The 22150-nt window shown below is 42.5% G+C and overlaps 1 protein-coding gene across 1 annotated transcript in view; it reads left to right on the forward strand.

Annotated features, from left to right (window-relative positions):
* The window catches only part of Palmd (palmdelphin), a 54715-nt gene extending 36496 nt beyond the window's left edge, over positions 1 to 18219 (forward strand). Inside the window, exons 4-8 of the mRNA XM_005388787.2 lie at positions 8749 to 8863; positions 9000 to 9033; positions 9155 to 9268; positions 12340 to 13437; positions 17860 to 18219. Of these exons, the coding sequence (XP_005388844.1) occupies positions 8749 to 8863; positions 9000 to 9033; positions 9155 to 9268; positions 12340 to 13437; positions 17860 to 17903 (1405 nt within the window). The 3' untranslated portion in view covers positions 17904 to 18219. The remainder of the gene's footprint in view (positions 1 to 8748; positions 8864 to 8999; positions 9034 to 9154; positions 9269 to 12339; positions 13438 to 17859) is intronic.
* Positions 18220 to 22150: the final 3931 nt, after the last annotated feature.

Raw genomic sequence — 22150 nt, forward strand, 5'->3', positions numbered from 1 at the left:
GTTATAAGAACCATCAAGACCCAAAGTCAAGCAAACAAATATACACACTGAACTTTGATCCTGGTCATACCGACTGGCCCACTGAGCAGAAAAACTTTCAGCACAACAAACTAACCCCAGTGAAGAAGAAAACTAACCCCAGGGCAGAAGCATTACCTTTCTGATTTTAGTGTCAGCATCCTTACTTCGCTAAAACCTGATAAATACTCTAATTACCATACTGCCTTCCTCAAAAGCCTAAGATGGAAAAGTGGGAGCAAATGGCGCCGGAGAGGAACTAGGCATAGGAAAGTGAGTGAAGTCTCAAGAGTGTCATAGTAAAATCAGACTTTCGTGCACAGAAAATGAACCTATATCACATACGAGTCTCATAGTAAGGCCTTTTAACGTCAAAAACAAGAATTATTTTTCCAGGTAACGGATCAGCACTTTTACACGGTTGTGGCCCCATATATCTCGTCACCCCTTTCCTTATTATCATAGAAAATTAAAGATTCATTTATACTGCTGAGCAGAAATGAATGCTGCGCCTAAGCTCATGAGAATCAATTTTTTAAAATTAAGCCTTATTTCCAAGCAGCTAATGGGAGAGGAGTGGAGACTTCAGGCTTTCAAATTCTATCCTGCCTCAGGTTTCCTGGGAGCCTCGGGGCCAGTTGGCTGCCTTTGCAGGTCCCCAGCGTGCCAGTCTGTCCGTGGAATTAATCGCAGTGCTGCTGGGTTCGCTGTGAGGACTGAATAACCCAGCGCCTGGTACAGCGTCAGTACGCGACACACGCTGAATGTTATAACTTGTTAACAGTTATAGACTAACGAGTCAAGGCCTGGAGGGTAGGGCACAAACTTTTGCATTAGGTTTGCGGTACCCCTCTCCCCACCCCCACGCTGCTGAATTCCAGGCCGGCCCCTAACGGCAAACTCCATCAGGTTGTTAACTCCACCAAAAACTGAGATAAATGGACCCTTAGCTGCAGAAAAATTGCCTTCTGAAATAACCTCTTCTTGACGCATCCAGCATTTATGTGCTGTCCTTTTTTCTAAGACAAAAAAATTGCATGTTGGAATTGGGTTGGGGACATTATCTCGTGCTGATTAAGGGAGGTTATTACCACAGCAGTGCCTGGAACGAAAGCTACCTGCTTTTACCGAGGGAGCTCTTGAAAATAACCCTCTTTTCCCCCAGCAAATAGCAAGGAGAGAAAGATTCCAATAATGGATGGCATTATGAATCCTTTTCCGTGTACTCTGCTTATCTAAACTCGCACACGATGCCTGCCCACCACCGCTCTGAGATCGTGAGAGGGTCTCAGTCATCCATCGGGCTCCGCCTCACAACCCAGGAGGCACGGAGAAGGATATTTCTCTGTCTCTGCCTCTGCCGCCTGCTTCTTGCCAAACTGAATCAGCATTTCAAGGAGCTCAATTCCCATTTTGAAAGCTAAAACCTTTTAAAGATGGGGATGGCATCACTTATGGAAATTCAAAGCCATCAGCTGAAAAACAGGCAAGTGAAGGTTACAGCGTTATTCACAGCAAGCTCCCGTAAAGCTTTCTATGTTAAAAAAGCAACGTTTTATACACACATATATACATACTCACACATATGTGTAGGTATATTTAGATGTACATATATTTATGCACATATGTATATATGTTTCTGTACACATACATTACTCCAATATTTGTCTTGTACTTGCTAAATTGTTTTCTCTCCCTCAGAGCTATCTTTGGAAAAGACTTGAGTATAAGTCCCTAACTTAAGCCCTGCATTGTTTGAGCTTTAAATCAGAGCTGAGTATTCTCTTGATGAATGGCCACTGAACCAGGAAAAAACAAAAGTAGGTACACACATGTTGTATATTGAAAAGGATGAAAGTGGAAGAATAAACAAGAGGAAAAATTAAAAATATCAGAGAGATGGAGACAAACAAATCTCATATAAAGCGTGTATCAAGAATGTATCCTATACCAGGCATTGTATTAAATCCCTAAGGTTTCTCAGCCCCAACACTTGGGCATTTTGGACCAGATAATTCTTTGTCGTAAGAGAACTGTCCTTTGTATTGCAAGATATTTAGCAATATCCCTGACCTTTACCCACCAGGTGCCAGGAGCCCATTTGTTATGGTTTGTGTCTGGATGTCCCCCCAAAGCCTCGTGCAGTCATAGGGTGGGCTTCTAAAGTTTATGATTGACTCATGGTCCAATGTTGGGATTATGGGTGTGAGTGCTACACTCGCCCTGGGGCAGGTAGTTTGCATACAGTGTAAGGGAGGGAAAGAGGCTGCTCACCACTGCTCCTCCCTTTTGCTGTTATTGTTTTTGCTGTTCTCCACCACCATGAATTGTTGCCCTCAGCCATATGCCACTCTGCCTTGGAGCCAACCAAGTATGGCTTGAAACCTCCACAAATTGTAAGCTAAATAAACCCTTCCTTCCTTTATTTTGAGTATCAGGTATTTTGTCTCGGCAATGAGAGAAAAGTAACTAAGATAGAACTTGGTACCAGAGGAGTCAGGTTGTTGCTGTGACTGTACCTGACCATGTGGTTCAACAGCCTTTAGAAATGGCTTGTAGGAAGTGTTTGGAAATGTTCAGAGATGTCACCTAAAAGAGTAGAGCTGGAACACCTTTGGCTGTTCTGTCTGGGAGATTCTGGTCAGAGTTTGGAAGACCAGAAGGCTGATAGAAATCCTGCCAGTAAAGACCAGGCTCGGAGACTTCTACTGGGAAGAAGGACAGTACTGGGTGCTGGACTCTAGATGATGTGTGCTATGGCTTGGCAGAAAGTTTGTCTGTATTTTGCCATGTCCAGAGACTTTGCCTAAAACTGAGATTAAGGGGAGTGGAGTAATTAATCTCCAGAAGAAATTTCAAGGCAGTTGAATGTTGGGATAGCGGCATGGCTATTGTTGGGGCCATTAGGCAGATTTATGTTGAGAATCAAGAGCAAAGAGCCCAGCAGGATGATTTAAAATGTTGTGAGTTTGGCCAGAAAGGAAGCTCCAATAAAGCTGTAGACTGCAAAGATAGAGCTGAGGAGATCTCAACTGCTGAGAAGGAACAGGAGAATAGAAAAGATGGCCTGAGGACATCACAAGGAAGAGCGAGTCTTCACCCTTTGCAGCCTCAAACCTGCAAAGATGAAAGACTTTGCTTTGAGAAGGAAGCCGCAGAGCACCATGTTCCTGAATGGTGGTGGCTTAGAGAATTTGTTCCTCAGAATTGGATTCAGAGTGCCCAGCGATCCAGGTACTTCATCCCTATGGCCAAGAGAGAGGAAAGCTTGGCTACTGCTCCAGGTGGCAGCAGACCTTGGCATCATCCACATGGTGCTGGGTTTTAGGTGCATACAGAATGTAAGAGTTCTGAGGTTAAGAAGGCTTCTGCCTAGATTTCAAAAGACCTGGGAGGCCAGGCAGTGTGCCCTGAGAGGGCAGTGTGTGAAGCTGTGAGTGTGAAGCGAAGGTGCACTGGGGAACTCAGAAGGTTGGAAAAGCCAGGAGCATGGATCGTCTAAGGAAAACTGCAAGGAGGGAGCAAAGCAGGCCTAAGAGAGAAGCCATGGAAGCTGTAACCACCAGAAGAGCCATAGAGGTGGAGTCATACAAGCCCTTTGGAGCTCACAACCTGCCGCAGATTGCTTCAAATGCTGGATATGGAGCTACAGGACATACAGGGCTACAATGTTAGCCCTGCTGGATTTTGGACTTGCTTTGGTCCCAGTGCTCTGTATCCCGCTGTTTGTAATTTTTGGTTATTATGCCACTGAATGTTGGAAGTATTTAACTTTTCATTTGTATGGGGGCTCACAGCTGAGAATTTGCCTTACACCTAAGAGGAGACTTGGGACTTGGACTTTTCAGCAATGCTGAAACTGTTAGAACTTTGGCAACTCTTAGAGATGGACTAAAATGTCTTTTTGCATAAAGGGATGTACATGAGTCTTTGAGGGGCCAGGGGCAGAATGTTATGGTTTGTGTCTGGGTGTCCCCCCAAAGCCTCATGCAGTCATGGGGCGAGCTTCTAGAGTTTATGATTGATCCATGATCCAATGTTGGAATTATGGGTGTGAGTGCTACACTCGCCCTGGGGCAGGTAGTTTGCATACAATATAAGAGAGGGAAAGAGCCTCACTCTCTGCAGCTCCTCCCTTTTTGCTGTTGTTGCTTTTGCTCTTTTCACCACCATGAACTGTTGCCCTGTGCCATGTGCCACTCTGCTTTGGAGCCAGCCAAGTATGGCCTGAAACCTCCGCAAACTGTGAGCTAAATGAACCTTTCCTCCCTTAATTTTTGGTGTCAGGTATTTTGTCTCAGCAATGAGAAAAAAGTAACTAAGACACCCTTTCAACCTAGCCATGACAATCAAACATGTCTCCAGCCACTCAAAGCTACCCCTGGCTCAGGACCACTGTGTTAGACATAAAGACAGCCCCTGGCTTCTAGTTGTAATTTTTGTTTTATGTTCCTTATGAACAGTCAGCCCGTATGAACAGTTGGCCCTTAAAAGCCTGGTACATTCTCCGATGTGGCGCCAGCTCCTCGGATCTCCTCAGATTCTGATTCCTGGTTACCTCTGAGCTGACCAAGTGAGGGAGGGGTCTGGAGCAACCAGTTCCTTCCTGTCCATCGGGGCCCCACGTGCATCAGGCATTCTGATCCTTTAGATCTTCGTTTAGAACATTTACCTCTTAATGATATTTATAATAGCCATAGATAATAAGGTAGACAGAAGCAGTAAATCAAGATAGAAAAACAGAGTTTCGCAGTAAATGGAAATCGTAAGAAACGTTCCGCACCAGCAAGCGCCTCCTGTCAGAGGCTCATGATTCCGAGTAATCAGCAGCAAGATGTTTCTTTCTTACCTTTTTACCTCAGAGGACTGGCTCTAAGTGCTGATGCATGGGAAGGAAGTGTTTGTTTTTGTTGTTCAGTTTTCACAAACGCGTCATGAAGTGTCATTAGACTGCGGCCTCCTATTCACGCAACTTTCACCTGTAACTTGAAAACCTTCGAAACGTTCATTAGCAGATGCCTTGACGAGGTTACAAGCCTTCTGCCTCATAGTCTTACCATATTAGTCTGAAGCTATTGATGAGAATCATGAAATTATGTTCACCGTGGTCTTCTCCTCATAGGGAAACAATTTAAAATGCCAGTGCATTGGTGCCCTGAGATGCACCTGGCGAAGCAGGCTGAGCAAATGCTCTCAAACGCTCTCAAATGGGAGGTGGCTGGGGGCTCCCTCCTTCCATTCTTCACTTCAACCCTAAGAAGCAATTAACACTGGCCAGACCGCTGACTGCTGAGTTGTCCCAGGTTCAGTTCTTGGAATTTCTGTCTCTCTTGCTTTCTAGGAAACCTTATGACTCCTCTGGCTGTAAATACCGAGTCCAAGTGTGTATCTTTAAACCTAGACTCCTCTGAGATCCAGATTTTTACACCCAGCATCTCCTCCATATTGCACTTGACTCTCTGGGGTCTAACTCCTCCCCACCAATCCCCTGCCTTCTCTCTCCCAGACTACAGCTCCACCTCGTACATTTGCATGTCCCAGTTACTCAGGTCACACACATTGGGATCGCCCTTCTCCTTTCTCTTTCACTGTCACCTCACACGTGATCAAGAAACCTCGGCAGCTCTTCTGCTCGTGGATTTCAGGGTACTTCCAGAACCCAACCACTTCGCACCCTTGTACTGCCAACTCCAGATAAAATCACTTTCATCTGAGCCTCCACATCTGCCCCGTCCCCCGGTCTGCTCTCATCACAACACCCAATGGGATTATCTGAAACTCAAGTCGTAGGGTAGTTCTCTTCCGCACAATTTCCCGGTGGCTCCCCAAGACCTACCACACACAAGGCCTGATGTGATCCGGTCATGCTGCAACTCGCGGCAGTCTGCCCACTGGCCTCCTTACTCAGGCTGTGAGGCTGATCGTTCTCTGTCACACTCTCCCACGGAAACCCTCGTGTGCGGCACCTGCATTCCTCTTCTCTAAGGAGACTGAGCACATCCCTGTACCCTCATCCTGAAGTCCATAGCCCTTGTTCTGCTTCATCTTGGAAAACACTTCTCATAAAGAAACATGTGTACTATATATATTTACTGTGCATATATATGTAAGTAGATGTGTGTATATGCACACATACACATATATATGCATTTGTATCTATATATAATGCACACATATATATGTATATATGCATAACACACATATGTATTTGTATGTATTTATAATATGCACAAATATATATATATATATATATTTGTTTGTTTGTTAGTGCAGGAATTAGCAAACTATGCCCCAAGACCAAATCTAACCCTGGCCTGTATTTCTATAGACACAAAATAAAAGTGGTTTTTATGTATACTATATGTGGTACATACACACGCAATATATGTAACTTTTATAGCATATATAATTTTGTGCAGATCTGAGGCTTGAACCTAGGGCCTCACATTAAGGTCTAGCCCCGCCTTTTTGTTTCAGAAAGTCGCTACATTGCCCAGGCTGGGCTCAAAAGTGATCATCCTTCTTCAGAGTGCTGGGGTTATAGCCGCGTACCACCGTGTCCAGCTGGTTTTTATATTATTAAAGGATTGTAAAACAAAAGGAAGGGAGAAAAAAATGAATGAACGAATGAATATGCAACTGAAATCTGTATGGAGTGCAAAGCCCAGAATAGTTTGCATCTGGCCTCTGCAGGAAAAGCTTCCTGTTCCAGGGTTACTGTGCTGTGTCCTCCATGGGGACAGAGACTTTGTCGCATCCCTAGCACACAGAATGGTTCTGGTGAAAGTAGATGCTAAAGCGTTTTAAATGGATGAGTGACTAAAGGACGATAATGAGCCTTGGTGAAGTCTAAAGATTTAGGATGACCCAGGAAAATAGCAGATAAACCGGAATTCAATCCTTGGTCTGCCTTATTCCATAGACAGGTCCTGAGGCCCAAGGGCTGTTTGCAGCATGGTTTGAACCCCCCTTATTTTATAGCAAAAGGGTCCCCAGTGCAGACTGCCAATCACACGCATACTAGGAAGACACCCTGTGAGACAGGGAATAAAGGAGTGACACTAAATGTGAAAATGCATTCCGTAATTTAGACCAACCATTTTCCATGTGTTTTCACATGCATTATCTCTTTTAGTTTCACCCAATGTCTATATAAAGCAGGGTAAGTGCTATTATTCTCATTGAACACATATGAAAACAGAGTTTCAGGAAGGCATAAGGAAGGCTGTCGTAAGTAGTGAGTGACAGAAACAACAGAATCCAGATCTATCGCATTTAATAGAGTTTTTCACTCTACCGGAGTAGATCAGCATATATCCCCACCACTCTGAGGATAGATAAATGTGCTACTGTGGACCTGGAGGAAGTTTAACAGAATGCAGTCACACCTCAGTAACTTCTAAGAAAGAGGGGTACTACATCTCACTCGGAGTTCTGGGAGAGATGAGAGAATCTTCTCACCTATAAATGGCCACCTACTACCACAATAGCCAAAGGCAACATCAAAGTCAGAACTTCAACGCTGACATAATGAGCAAGAGAAAGGCCGAATAGATCACATCGTGGGCTTTCATTGTTGTGACAATGGTACAGGATTTTGGAGCTGCCAGGCCCGTGACCATTTCAAGAACGCAGGCAAGAAAACTGACGAGTGTGTTAGCTGACACGAATGCCCGCAGCTGTCACCTCCTGGACCAGCTGCCGTATCTAATCAGCCATCCTCCGAGGCAGCTGACTTTGGAGCTTAGTGTATTTGGCTGTGACACTACGTGTGTTCCCTGGCTGCCAGCCTTGGTAACCGTGTGGCCGCCGGTGGCTGTTTTTATGTAGGATAAAGGTCAGGAGGATGCCCCCTGGAGCTCGCGGACGCTGATGTTTTGCTGTATGCCCCTCAAGACACCAGCTCAGAATGTTGCAGCGGTCCAGGTGCAAATGTGTCAGTCTGTCTTTATAATTCCCCTCTACTTTATCAGGACATGTATGCCGGTTCTCCTCCCAGAAATGGAGTCTCTCTAAACAGCAGCCGCTGAGGCTGCGGGGCGACATTTGACCCCTCTCCCCGTCTTCTCACGTGACTCACTAGGACCTGGCAAAACTCTTCAGAAACTTAAAGTAGTCTCATTCTCAGTGTTGAGATATGCAGGGATTTTATGTATGAAACTACTATGATAATAAAATCAAGTTTAGCAGTTATACTATTTTTCCAAATTATGTGCAGATGAATAAGAAAAAGTGACAAACTACATAACTACAAATGTATCATTTCTTTTAGTTCAACTTTAAACTTAAATCTCCTTATAAAGCAAATTGTTCTGTTTCATCTGGAAATAACAGTAATAATTTCAGTTAATAACATTAATGATTTCATTAATAATTTCAGATGGGTTTAGGGATATAGCTCAGCAGCACAAGTGCCTGCTGACAAGTGCAAGGTCCTGAGTTCAATTCCCAGCAGCAAAACACAATAATAATAATAATAATTCCAAAGAAGAAAACAGCAAAGAAAATACTTTGCCTGAGAAGTCCTTGTGTCTAAAAAAAGGCTGGGATTGAAAATTATTCAGTCAGGTGTTAGATATACCTTAAGTGTGACAGTGGGTGTGATCTTAGAAGCAGCCTGGCCACTTGCATGCAGTATTCTAGAAAAAGTCTGTAAGTGGGGAGATACGGTTGAGAAGCCCGGGGATAGAGTATGTTAAGCAACACAAAGTGCATCTTTTTCGTTGTCAGGCTTGAGAAAGAGATCCAAGATCTTGAAAAAGCCGAACTGCAAATCTCAACCAATGAAGAAGCAATTTTAAAGAAACTAAAGTCAATTGAGAAGACAACAGAAGATATCATAAGAGTGAGTCTGAGCTAAATTTTAAACCATAATTCCCTCCCAAATTAATCCACCAAGAATGTACTTTTTCAAAGTATTACCACATTTTTGGATTTTATTTCTCTAAACTGAATTAATCATGGAGATTTTTTTTTTATAGTCTGTGAAGATAGAAAAGGAAGAAACATCAAGAGGTATGTTTTTGAGAAGCCAGATTTCATATTTAACTAAGAGGTTTTTTCGATAAATGCTGAAATTTTTTTCATTATTATAAATATGTCCTTAATATATTTTGAATTCATGTCGATTTTACAGAATCAATTGAGGACATCTATGCTAATATTCCTGATCTTCCAAAGTCTTACATACCTTCCAGATTAAGGAAGGAAAAAAATGAAGGACTAGAAGATGATGAACAAAATAGAAAAGGTATATGGGAAATCTGTGTTCAATGACTAGCATGTTCTCGATTTCAGATTTTACGAAGTCATATATTCACAACTTGCAAAAACATGTTACACTTCCAGGTTAAGCAATGGTCCATTTTACAAAATTCCACACGATATATGAGCTGGGCATGGTGGTGCATGCCTGTAATCCCAGCACTCAGGAGGCTGAGGCAGGAGGATCACTGTGAGTTTGAGAACAGCCTAGGCTCTAAAGTGAGCTCAAGGCCAGCCTGAACTGCATAGCGAGACCCTGTCTCAAAAAGACAAAAAGAAAAAATGTGAGTCACTTGCATTGGTAGAGACAAGGGGTTACAGTATTTATGCTGTGTATTTTATTCCCCACCAACCTAGTTAAGAACAGGTAATTAAAGACCTGTAGAGACAAGAAGTTCTTCAAAGAGAAACTTCCCTGGTCAAAAATATCTCTTCTGACACATTTCATCCAGGAGATGCTCTTTTGGGTTACTAAAATCCTTTAAAAAAAAAAAAAGAAAGAAAAAAGAAACTATTCCCTTGGGAATGTTAGGCATTATCTACCCTCAGTGGGGGACTTATTCTTGTAAAATTCATTTTTGAGACACAAGCATGAAAAGTCAGTCAGAACATAAAAAACTGTGAGCATTAACTGTTCATTTCAATACACCATCAGACAACAGCAATACAGTTATCGCAGCTATTCATATATATATTTATGTTTTTCCTTCCTTCTTTCCTTTTCTTCTTTCCCTCATCCCAGTCGTTCCTTCCTTTCAGCAATTTCTTTCCCTTTCCTATCATCTATTGTTCATTTTGAGTTTTACCTAGTCTTTCAGGTTCCTACACCAAGGAGACAATGTGATGTTTACACATGTGGGTCCGATTTATTTCACTTATGAGTATGGTCTCTAGTTGCATCCATTTACCTACAAAAGCCTCAAGTTTATCTTTTTTAATAGCTAATACTCCATTGTATAAAAATACCACAGCCTTTTTATCCATTCCTCAGTGGATGGGCATCTGGGTTGTTTCCAAGATTTAGCTATAACAAATTGTGCTGCTATAAACATGGATGCACATATCTTGCTGTGGTATGATGTTTTTAACTCTTCTGGGAAAATACCCAGAAGGGGAATAGCTGGGTTAAATGGGACTTCCAATCATAGTTTTGTGAGGAATCTCCAAACTGATTTCCACAGTGGTTGCACAAATCTACACTCCCACCAGCAGTGGAGTAGAGTTCCTTTCTCCCCACAGCCTTTCCAGCATTTGTTATTGGTTGATTTCTTGATGATAACCATTCTTTCTGGGGTGAGATGGAATCTCAGTGTTGTTTTAATTTGCATTTCTCAAATGACTAATGACATTGAACATTTCTTCATGTATTTATTCACCATTAGGATCTCTTCATTAGAGAAGTGTGTATTCATCTCAGATGCCCATTTTTGGATGGGGTCTTTCAATTTAGGAGGCCTGATTTTTTTTAATTCTTTATATGTCCTAGATACAAGTCATTTGTCTGAGGGGCAGTCAGCTAAAATTTTTTCCCACTTCAAGGGTTTTCTTTTTACTTTATTGGTGATTTCTTTAGATGTGCAAAAACTTTTCAATAAGATGAGATTCCTGTTGTTGATTCTTTGAAGGATTTCCGGTGCAGTTTGGTTTTTGTTCATGAACTCTCTGCCTACCCCAATGGCGTCAAGATTTAAAAAAAGAAAAAAATTCATTTTTCAAAGCTTCTGGAAGCATGGAGGTTTACATTAGAGGAAATCTCTGGATTTTAGATTAGAATGGATTTTAGATGTTAGCTACTATGCAGGTAACATTCACTCACTCACTAATATTTAGTGAGTATCTAATTTATGCCAAACTCAGTAAGGCACAGATGAGACCTTCAATAAATATATCACACTGAGGGATGAAATGCAGAGGAGTAGAGCACATAGGTGGGACAGGGAGAGTGTGGGGAAGGGGTGTTGCAGAGGCCAAGTCCATCGGCAAGAGAAGCGTATGAAATACACTGGCACCTTGGTTCACAAACACTTTTGTTCTCAAACAGTTTGGTTTACAAACAAAAGTGCTTGGCAAAATACTGGTTTTGTCTGCAAACTCTGTATCAGGTGACCAACAGTTCAGCTATTTTTCCCATGCAAACACACACATTGCCATCTTTTCCAAAATCGTAGAACAATTTGAGTTCCTGAACCAAGGTACTACTGCACAAGATGAATTTTAAAAAAAAAAAAAATGAAAGGGTGCAAAATAAAAACAAGCATTGCTACACTGTAATTTTGCACAGAACCCTTTCTCTTTAAAATTCTAGCCCCAGGAGTCTTGCCTGGGTCAGAAACAGATATCAGATTTCCCCAAATCCCCCGGTTACCTCCGGTTATATTGCTTCAGCACAGCTAATTTTGCTTTATTTTTAGCTTTCCCTCTACTAAAAGCGGGTGTAAAAATGGGGAGAAGCATAAGGCAAGAAGAGAAGTATATGATTTTAGCCTTCTGCCACCCTTTCTGCACCGGTTCTATATTTAAACTGTAGAACACGTCTGTAGAATTTCAACAGGCGGCTGGTCTGTGCAGGAGGGATGTTAACTTAATAAGATGTTCCGTCCTGGGCATTTCACCTACCCAGACTTATCCCTCCTTCCTCAAGAGGAGATGGACTGAGTAGCACAAGAGTGCAAATCTGCCTTGCAGGATTTATTAATCGGCAAGCATATATCTTTTGTGTCTCCTGTGAAGTTTTCCTACCTGAATCCATCTGTTTCCTGGTACATTTTAGACACGCATGAGGATCACATTCCTCACAGGGAATCTGCACCTGTCAGCTTCCTTTAAACTGACATTTCTTCACTCCCTAACATTTTTCAAACATTTCACACGCTGTCACCTGAAAACCCGTGATGTTGCGGCGTTATTACAGTACCACACAATTAGTGAGAAAGATCAGAACTTTTTTGAATCTCATATAAAAGAATAAAAACATCAAAAAGTATAAAACACCATGAAAGTGGGCCGGTTTATAAATGAAATTCAATTCAATCAGAGATCAAATTTGTCTCTTCACAGCGTTATATGCCATGGAAATTAAAGTCGAAAAGGACTTGAAGACTGGGGAAAGTACAGTTCTGTCTTCAATACCTCTCCCGTCGGAAGACTTCAAAGGTACGGGAATCAAAGTTTATGACGATGGACAAAAGTCAGTGTACGCAGTGAGCTCCGATCACAGTCCACCCCACAACGGCACTGACGGCCTGGCACCAGTCGAGGTGGAGGAACTGCTAAGACAAGCGTCAGAGAGAAGCTCTAAGTCTCCGACAGAATATCATGAGCCTGTGTACGCCAACCCATTTTGCAGACCCACAGCTCCACAGAGAGAAAAGACAGCACCCGGACCAAACTTCCAAGAAAGGATAAAGGGGAAAGCCAATGGACTGAGCGATGACATCAACGACTCCGTACTCAGGATGGACAATGGACTCTCAGAACAAAGAAGCAACAGCTTCCACCACATCAGTCCCATTCAGCCAGCACCTCACCCCCGCTCGATGACTCCACAAGCAGAAGAGAGGTCCCACACCCGACAGAAGATGTTGGTGACTCCTTGGGAAGAATCCAATGCCCTTCAGGACAAATACGCAACTTCTCCAAAAGCTAGACTGAGCCCCAGCAAAGCCCCACTGGGGAAGTCGGATCCCCACTGCTCTTCACCCACCAGCCAAGAGGACGAGGAAGATGTTAGGTATAATATCGTCCATTCATTGCCTTCTGACATGGATAACTCAGAGCCTGTGACCATGATTTTCATGGGGTATCAGCAGGCAGAGGACAACGAGGAAGACAGAAAACTTCTGACAGGGTACGATGGGATCATCCACGCCGAGCTAGTGGTGATTGATGACGAGACAGAGGAGGAGGACGGAGAAGCTGAACGGCTGTCCTACCACCCCGTGGCTCCCTGGCGCCAGGTTTACCAGCCGCCCAAACCCACCCCACTTCCTAGAAAAAGACCCGAAGCGAGTCCGCATGAAAACGCAAACCACAAATCCCCCCACAAAAATTCCATCTCTCTGAAGGAACAAGAAGAAAGCTTAGGTGGCCCCGCCCACAGTTCTCCAATCGATGTCCCCACGGTTGGAGATGGGACTGAGGATCCGTCTTTAACAGGTAATAAAGACTCAAAGGCGTGCCGCTGTTGTCTAGTCATGTGACAGTCTTCTCTCTGCGTTAGCAAACCCTCTTGCTTGCGGCTTACTTGACCACCTTATAAACTAATGCATACTGGGAGTTTTTATTAACGCTGATCTGAATTATCACCATAGCAATTAAGTCACTTCAAAAGATAAAGAAAGTGAAAAGAAATTGTTGCCTTATCTGGATATTGCATTGATTGACCTTAGTAACCTGAGGTGCATCTTCTGTCAGGACGCAGCACTGTGTATGAATGTATTTGGGTTATTAACATATTAGATAATAATGTCCCTTTTCCCACCGAATCTGATAACAACTCCTTGTCTGTACCTGACTGTGATTTCAACTTTCTATATAAGTTAACAGGTGGCCTTAATTTTGCAAGAAAATGCAAGGAACAAATATTATTTTTAGAGTACTTTATTACTCTGCTATATCTTGTTTCTCTATACTTTTATAGTTTTATTAACTTTACACCCTTAATTTTTCTACATTTTTAAAAATCAGATGTCAGTTTATTTTATGTCTGCATACTTTTCTCTACCTTAGCATATTTATTTTTTGTGTTTTCTATATATTTGCATTCCTCATTCCCTATACAGAATTTTATGGCTGGCTAGCTATTTTAACATTGAATGAAAAATAACAAACACTTTTTTCTGTTGAAGTGATAGCTCCTCAATTTTAGATTCCTTGTTATCACTTAATATTATATTCTAGTTATCATGAATGACAATTAAACAAAAATCTGACAAAATCAATTAGAATAGCTCTGCTTACCTTAGCTCAAGATGCTTGATGTTTGTGAGGGAGAGCAATTTTAAATATCTTTACTTGGACAGTTATCATTAAAGAGCAATAAATGGTAATTACCAGCCGATTCAAAAGATAGAACCTGATCAATCTGTAGAGAAAGATAGCAACTGTAGAAGTCAAGCTGTTTCATCCTCAGGAAGCCAGAATCTCAATCTCCAGTTGCTAATAACACAATAAAATGGACCTTTTTTGTTCTTGTAAGTAGTTAAGTTGGGGACACTAATTGTAGATATAATTATCTGAGGAATGCCTAACTTCTTAGGAAGCATCCACTTATATATCTTCCTCAATCAGAGTTGAGCAAGGTGCCCCACAGTGGAAGTCCGCAGAAACTAAGCTCTTTTCCACTTGGGGAATGAGCTTTGTTTGCTGATCAGAATCTGCATTTGAAATTCATTTTTAAAACAACATGAAAGGCTTAGGAAAGAGAAAAATATTGTTTGTATCAACAGCAGTGACCTCACACAGCATAAAACCTCTTCTTAACTTGGATGCGAGCCAGCTCCTCCCACACACGCTTGTTCCTTGTCCCCCAGCCATGTCAACACATTTACCCCAAGAAAAATGACAGGAAGTGACTAACATTTTCAGACAACACTTACCATGCCATTGAACTACAGTAATGAAAACAGGAAGACCTATTCCAGACCAAGTAACAATACAGGTTTCTGTACTATCAGCCCAAGTGTCTTATAAACAGAAAGCTCCAAATTCTTTGCCTTCTACCATGATACTGTTTCACGTCCTTGTTTTCCAATTCAGCGCATGGAGTGCAAAGCTGAAATGTTCGTTTAAATGAGTTTTAAAAGTAATCATATTGTAATATGCTCCCAGGGGCCATCCACACACATAGGACACACAACCACCTACGTAGTTCAATTTCACAAGCACAAAGTAAATTGAGTGTATCACCACGTCCCCTCACAAAAAAACATTTATGATATTTGAAAACTCATTATTTAAGTTAATTCCTTTGTTTATGTCTCCTATTAAATGGGAATAGTTCTACTAGGCATAATAGTTAAGAATTGTTAGTCTCATTTTCCTTGAAATGAAAATTAATTAATTAATTTTTAACTTGGAAAACAGAAGGAAAAAGGAAGAAAGATGGAAAATATGGAACCTGGGTATTCTAAAGACAAGATTTATTTAGTTAAAATTTTGAGTAGGGCAAGATATGACAGGAAAAGATTGGCAGTCTTGTGTCCATCTGCTAATGAAATATCACACTGTCATGTTCTAAGGTTTAACTCAATGCTAAACTCTTTCTTGCTGTGGGGCCCCAGTGAGCTTTTGCAGGGACCCCTCTGCTACCTCCACCCACCACCATCTAGACACCCGGTTTTCTTTGATGGTTGTCCCACACCTCTTCTTTTACCTCTAGCTTGAGTCTGTCCTCCAGAAAATCCAGCTCGAGTCTGTCAGTGGTATCTTGGGATAAAGATATGAGAAACCTCAGCTCTGGGGGATTCACATGCTACTGGTGCTGAGATTACCAGTTTATGTCAGCCCATAGAGGACAAGAAATACTTGGAAGAGAAAAGCTCTTTCGCACCAGCTTCGGGTAACTAAAACTTTGTGTCTGAATTGCTTCAGAGAGAGGAGGCAGCGGGCAGAGAAGAGAGGTCAAAAGGAGAACAGGTGGTCTGAGTTTTTAGCCTACTGCACCTATGGGCCTTGCATTGCCAACGTACTCAGTCCTCGTCCATCTACCTGGAATCCCTATCATTTACACTAGCGGTAGCTTGAAGAAAGGAGACAGAGGAAAACAGACTCTAACAAACTTCACGGAATGTCTTGGTGCACAAGGTGCGCTGAGTTACAGAATCTTAAATTGAGGAATAACTGCAGAAATGAAGCGCAACTGTAAGAATGGGGGGTCACTGCAGGAAAGAGGATTTTGCTCTGCCTTCACATAGTCCCTGAAATTAGGGACTTATTCCAGCTCTCTTCTGCCATTGGCAAGGTAAGAGTCCACAGAATCCAAGCGTAGAAGCTCCCTGCAGCCGTGCGTTCTGCCTTCTGTTACTTCCTACCGTGGAATGACAGGACTTTCCTTAGGGCTCACCATGCACACTCCCAGCGAGAGAGACCATCCCGCTCACTACAGACCAAAGCAAATCCTCTCCTTCGGTCCTGAATGCAAAGAAATATTTTTGACCCTGTCCCTGGAAAGGGTCACTCTTCCCAAAGCTTCAAGTGAAATAATGCTTTTTAACTTCATTGAAATGAAAATATTTTCAATAAGTAAAGTGACAGTAATGATCACACACTTGTTACAAAGTGGATCCCCACCCCTTCTCATATCTGTACAAAAGGGCTTCTTAGAGACAGGGTCACTTCCTTTAGTAACAGATAACCCAATATGTGGCAGAGAAATGAGAGAACGTGGCTTCCCATTATTGTTTCATTAAACAAACTTGTGCAATTAGCAAAGTCGTGATTCTTGAGCCATATTACACAGGAACATAATATTACACCATCAGTATAAACGTTAGATCAGTGCCTGGAAAGCAGCCCCCAATTTTTGGAATAGAACTAAAGCAGCTATACTCTGAAGTCATAAACGTTAAGGCATGATACCAGAATACCAAAGAAGTGTTATAAATCCTACATCTAAACTGGGCATGGTGGTGCACACCTATAATCCCAGCACTCAGGAGGCTAAGGCAGGAGAATCAAGATTGTTAAGGTTGCAAGTTCAAGACCAGCCTGGGCTACAAAGTGAGTTCAAGGCCAGCCTGAACTGCATAGTGAGACCCTGTCTCAACAAACAAAAAAATCCTACATCTATATTTTTAAAAATGCTTTCTCTAAACCATGTACCATTAATAGTAGAATACACTCAAAAAGGAAACATTTGCCTTTTGTAGGCGTATTTATATCTTGACAAAAACAATTGATATTCAGTCCAGCTCTTAATTAGTAGCTGACATTGTTTCATACATAAAGAAATTTGCTTTTGTCCTTGTATATCCAAAAGCCAGATTTCTTTTGGAAAACAAAGTTTAATGAGCTAAAAAAAAAAAAAAAAAAAAAAAAAACAGGAGGGGGGCCCAAGAGCTAGAAAATGTGCTTCATATAATACAAGTGCCTGCCTGGCAAGCGCAAGGTAATGAGTAGACATAAAAAAAAAAATTTAATAAAAAAAAAAAAAAAAAAAAAAAAAAAGAAGACCCATTCATGAGTATACTTTAAGTGTCAATATCTTTTTTTTTCTAGTGGTACGTACTCATAGCTCAGAAATCTACACAAAACACAGTCACTGATCTCTAGGAATGTGTACCTATAGCTAACAGTGAAAATATGCACTCATCCTATATCTGTTCTGATTGTACTGTACTTGCTCTACTGATTTCCAATCTGTATAGAAACAGGCTTCTAGTTTTGAACCTGCTTCTGCCCCAAGTTAACCATAGCCTATTATTTCTGCTTTTTGTGCTACTAAAACAATGCTCACATTGTCGGACAAACCCATCTGAGGTATGTTCTAAACTTTCCTGCATTCTATGAAATGGTCCTTTTGAGGAAAACTTAAGGCTCTTTTTCATAATCTCTCTATATTTTTTCTTTGATTTGCAGCTCTAAGGATGAGGATGGCAAAGCTGGGGAAAAAGGTGATCTGAGGGCTGTGTTACCCATGCAAACATTCTTTGGAGAAGAAACTAAAGAACATCTGCAAATTTCTCTGCTGGATATTTTTGTCTCTTTTTCCTGGAACCTAAGAAATTCTAATTACACCCATATTAAGCCGTGTAAATAAGTAGTAGTTGTTATTTGTGAAAAATTCCAAAAACTGGGAAAACCAAATACTAAACCTTTCCATGTATTTGATATGATTCATTGGAGGGAAAAACCAGCATATTTTTACTGTATTGATACCAAAGCATTTCTAATAAGAGCTTGTTACATTTAAGAATAAAGTTATTTAAAATAATCTGACTATATTATATCAACTGTCATTCAAAATTGAAGGATCATGGGATGCTCTTGCACTTCATCCCTGAAATACCTACCTTCAACTCTGACAAGTAAATGTATCATCACAAAATATCCATCATGCCAGAAGACAGCTTCATTCTTTTGCTAAGGACCAGTTCAGTTGGTTTGGGAGACTTCAAACCCTTGTGCACACCGCAAAGGTCCATGTAGTAATTGTCCTCATATTTTGAAAATCAATGTACATTATCCTAACGAAGCCCAGGACTTTGCAGGCGGTTACTGACACGTTGATTCCTGTCACCCTTCCTTTCACTCGGTGCAAGGTCAGCCCAAGGTGAACCAATGGCTGTGAGCTAAGGTGCTGCTAAAGGACTTCTCATCTTCTCAAAGAGCACAAGGCTGGTCTGACGCTTGGCCAGTTCTTGAGAATTAGTTAGAAAATTAGTATTAAAACTAATAACACTTATTGTGGAGTGTATCATTCCTTGCTGAGATGTAAAATCCTGATTTGATGAATACTCCCATGACAATAAGTTCTCCCTTACAATGCCCAATCATTCTGCCCACTGTCCAGCACCCTCAAACCACTCACACGCATCAGCTCCTGGGGCTGAGCCTGATTCTTTTTCTTCACGTCTTCTAAAGCGAGTATAAAGAGCAGCCAGCTTGGCGGTACATGACAGCAGACGACAGCACCTTCGCCACACACTGGCCAGGCTCAGAGCTGCCACACAGCCCAGCTCTGGCCTGTCACCTGCACGGCATCTCAGTCCAGTACAGGCCAGAGTTTTAGTAGCTGTGATAGTACAGGCTGCCGAAGGTCGCCGCCATCTGCTTATCTGACCCGGGAGTGGACAGACCAGTTTCAGAATCCCACCCTGCATGTTTGCTTCCTAGGGCTACCGGTGGCTCTAATGCGAGGCACAGCCTGAAATTAGGACATGGGTACCGGTGATTTATTTCAGTAGTGATCCCAGCCAGAACACAAGGCACAGGGAAGAATGACCAGGCCAGGCGTAGTGGTGCACGCCTGTCATCCCAACACTCGGGAGGCTGAGGCAAGAGGATCACTGTGAGTCTGAGGCCAGCCTGGGATACAAAGTGAGTTCAAGGCCAGTCTGAATTGCATAGCAAGATCCTGTCTCAAAAAAACAAAAAAAAAAAGAATGACCTATATATGGTCCACAGTTAAGGCCAATGCTCTAGGCAACAGGGACTTTTCCCACCATAATCTCTAAAGAGTGTACAGAAAGCACCTAAAGTTGTCTTTCTGAAGGGAGGGTGCTCGGGCATGCATCCACCAGCTCTGGTCCCTCGCTGAGGATCATAGCTGCGCACACAACCCCCCCACACCTCCCAACTGTACATACGTGAGCATCGCGTGCATGGTGGTCGCCATTGGCCCACGGCGAGGAGAACAAAGCACAGAGGTGCCTCTGGAGGGGTGGTGTCTGTGCGCACCGGCCTCACTCGGAACTGCGCACCGTACGAATGGGCCGGGAGGCTCTGACACGGCACCGGCACCACCTGCCACACTCACTCTACAGACTCGGGCAGCCCCAACTTACCTGAGCCTCACAGAGCCATCTGAGGGTTCAGTTCGCCAGCGAACCAAGTGTCCGGTCCACCGTCCAGTTTAGCTAAGGCATGCCAAGGCTGACACCACTGCGTTCTTTATCTCACCCTTGAGTTATGTTCCTCCTAGGGCTCGTGCCTAGGTCCACGGCCACTTTGAGTTCAGTGAGGAAGAGAAAAAAGTGAGGGAAAAGTTCAGGGGAAAGTAAGGGGATTAGTAGTAAGGGGAAAGGCCAATTCCACACTTACCCTATAGCCTTGTTGCCACTGTAGCTTTATAATAAGTATTGGGATGAAGCAGGGAGGGGCCAAGTGTCCCAACTTTATCTTCTTTATCTTGTTTTTTAATAGATTTTAAGGCTAATTTTCAATTAACAGACAAACGAGGAGGACGACAAGAAGTGAATACGAGGCCCACACCTAGTTCCCTCTGTTACTAATGTCTTACATGAGCATGATACACCCGTTACAATCAATGAATCCGTGATAACACACGATTAGTAGCTATTATGAAGGTCCACAGTTTGTTCAGATGACCTTCACATCCTTTTTATGCTCCAGAACCTCATCCAGAAAACTACATTGCTTTTGAAACTTTTTTTTGTACTGGGAATCGAACTCAGGACCTTGCGCTTGCCAGGCAGATGCTTGTATCCCCGGCCCTACATCTTTTTTAGTTGGCCTTTCTCCTTATGTGGATGTGACCATTTTCAGGATTTCCTTGTGTTTGATGAGTCCATCAGTTTTGAAAATTACTGGCTGAGGACTTTGTAGGGCACCCTTCTGCTGCATGTCTCCTGACGCTCTTCCCGTGATTACACAGGGCTGTCACGAGTTCAGCAGAAGACTGCAGAGGTGAAATGTCACTTCGCTGTATCCTGTCAAGGGCGGGTATTTTCCACGCGGTATCACTGTGGATGTTGACTCTGATCACCTGCCGAAGGGAGCGTTTGCCAGGTCACTGTAAAGTTACTCTTTGAAGACAAGACTGCACAGTTCACACTTCAGGACTGAAGCGTTAGGCTCCCTCTCCGTGAGGGCAGAGGATCTACTTACTTAGGATGCTTCTGCACAGGCGATTTGTCTATTCTCCCCTAGCTATTTATCTTTTCAATCATTTACTTAAATCAGTGTGAACCCACAGACATTTACTCCACGCCTGAGTTATGACCCAACACAATCTGCTATCCAAACTGCTCAGCCTTTCACTGCTGACAGCTGTCAGCTGGCCTCTGCGCCTTTGACACACACGTGTGATGGTTTGGGTCCTAAATGTTCCCTAAAGACCATGTGTCGGAGGCCTGGTCTCCAGGTGACGGTACCCTTGGGAGACAGTGGAACCTTTAGGAGGCAGGACCCAGTGCAAGGAAGCAAGATCATGGGGCCGGGGTGCCCTTGGAGGGGATGTTGGGGCCCCAGCCCCTTGCTCTCTCCTCTTGCAGCTGCTGTGGGTGAACTGGGCTCCTCTAGCAAGCCATGCTGCTTCCCTGGTGTACCGTACCGCCACGGGCTCAAAGCAACAAGACCGTGCAACCATGGGCTGAAACCTCTAAAGCTATGAGCCAAAATAAAAATTCTCTTCGGTTCTTTGTTTTGTTTTGTTTTTTGAGGTCTTTCTGTGTAGGTCAAACTCGTCTTGAATTCACTGTGTAGTCGATCAGCCATGAACTCATAGTGATTCTCCTGCCTCAGCCTCCAGAGTGATAGGATTACAGGCATGCGCCACCACCCCTGGCAATCTTCCCTTCAAGTTGATCTTCTGAGGCATTTTGTCCCAGCAACAGAATGCAGACTAATACAACCCAGGAATATTCTTGCTTTGCTTTTGCCTTACTTTCTGGCACCATGCAGTGCCCCAGGCCCATCCTGTGGTCTTTCCTGCCCCAATCCTAGAGTCAGCAATGTGTCCAAGGGTCTCTGATTCACTGTATTACAGAATGGTGTAAAAACCAACACCCTTCCATAATATTTTCTAATTGTCTTTAATAATACATGTTAATATGTGTATCTGTGGGATCTGAGCATCATCTTATTTTATTCTTGAAATTTGTAATTTGGGTCTTCTTTCATTTGTTCTTGATCAACTAACTAAAGGTTTACAAATTTTATTGATTTCTCTTAAGAATTATCAACTTTTGTTTCAGTAGTTTTTATCAGCTATTTGTCCATTTTTTTAACCATCAATTTCTGCTTTTTTGTAGTCCTGTTTCCCTTGGGTTTAACTCATTTTTTCTTTCTTCTTTTTTTTTTTTTTTTTTCTTTCTTCTAGTAGAAACTTAAGATTGTGGATTAAGCAAAAAAAGATTGTGGACTTTAAGATTTTCTTTTCTATTTATAAAAAAGGCACCACATTTTC

The sequence above is a fragment of the Chinchilla lanigera genome, unplaced genomic scaffold, assembly GCF_000276665.1.
Source record: "Chinchilla lanigera isolate Chin_1 unplaced genomic scaffold, ChiLan1.0 scaffold00034, whole genome shotgun sequence".
Classification (NCBI taxonomy): Eukaryota; Metazoa; Chordata; class Mammalia; order Rodentia; family Chinchillidae; genus Chinchilla; species Chinchilla lanigera.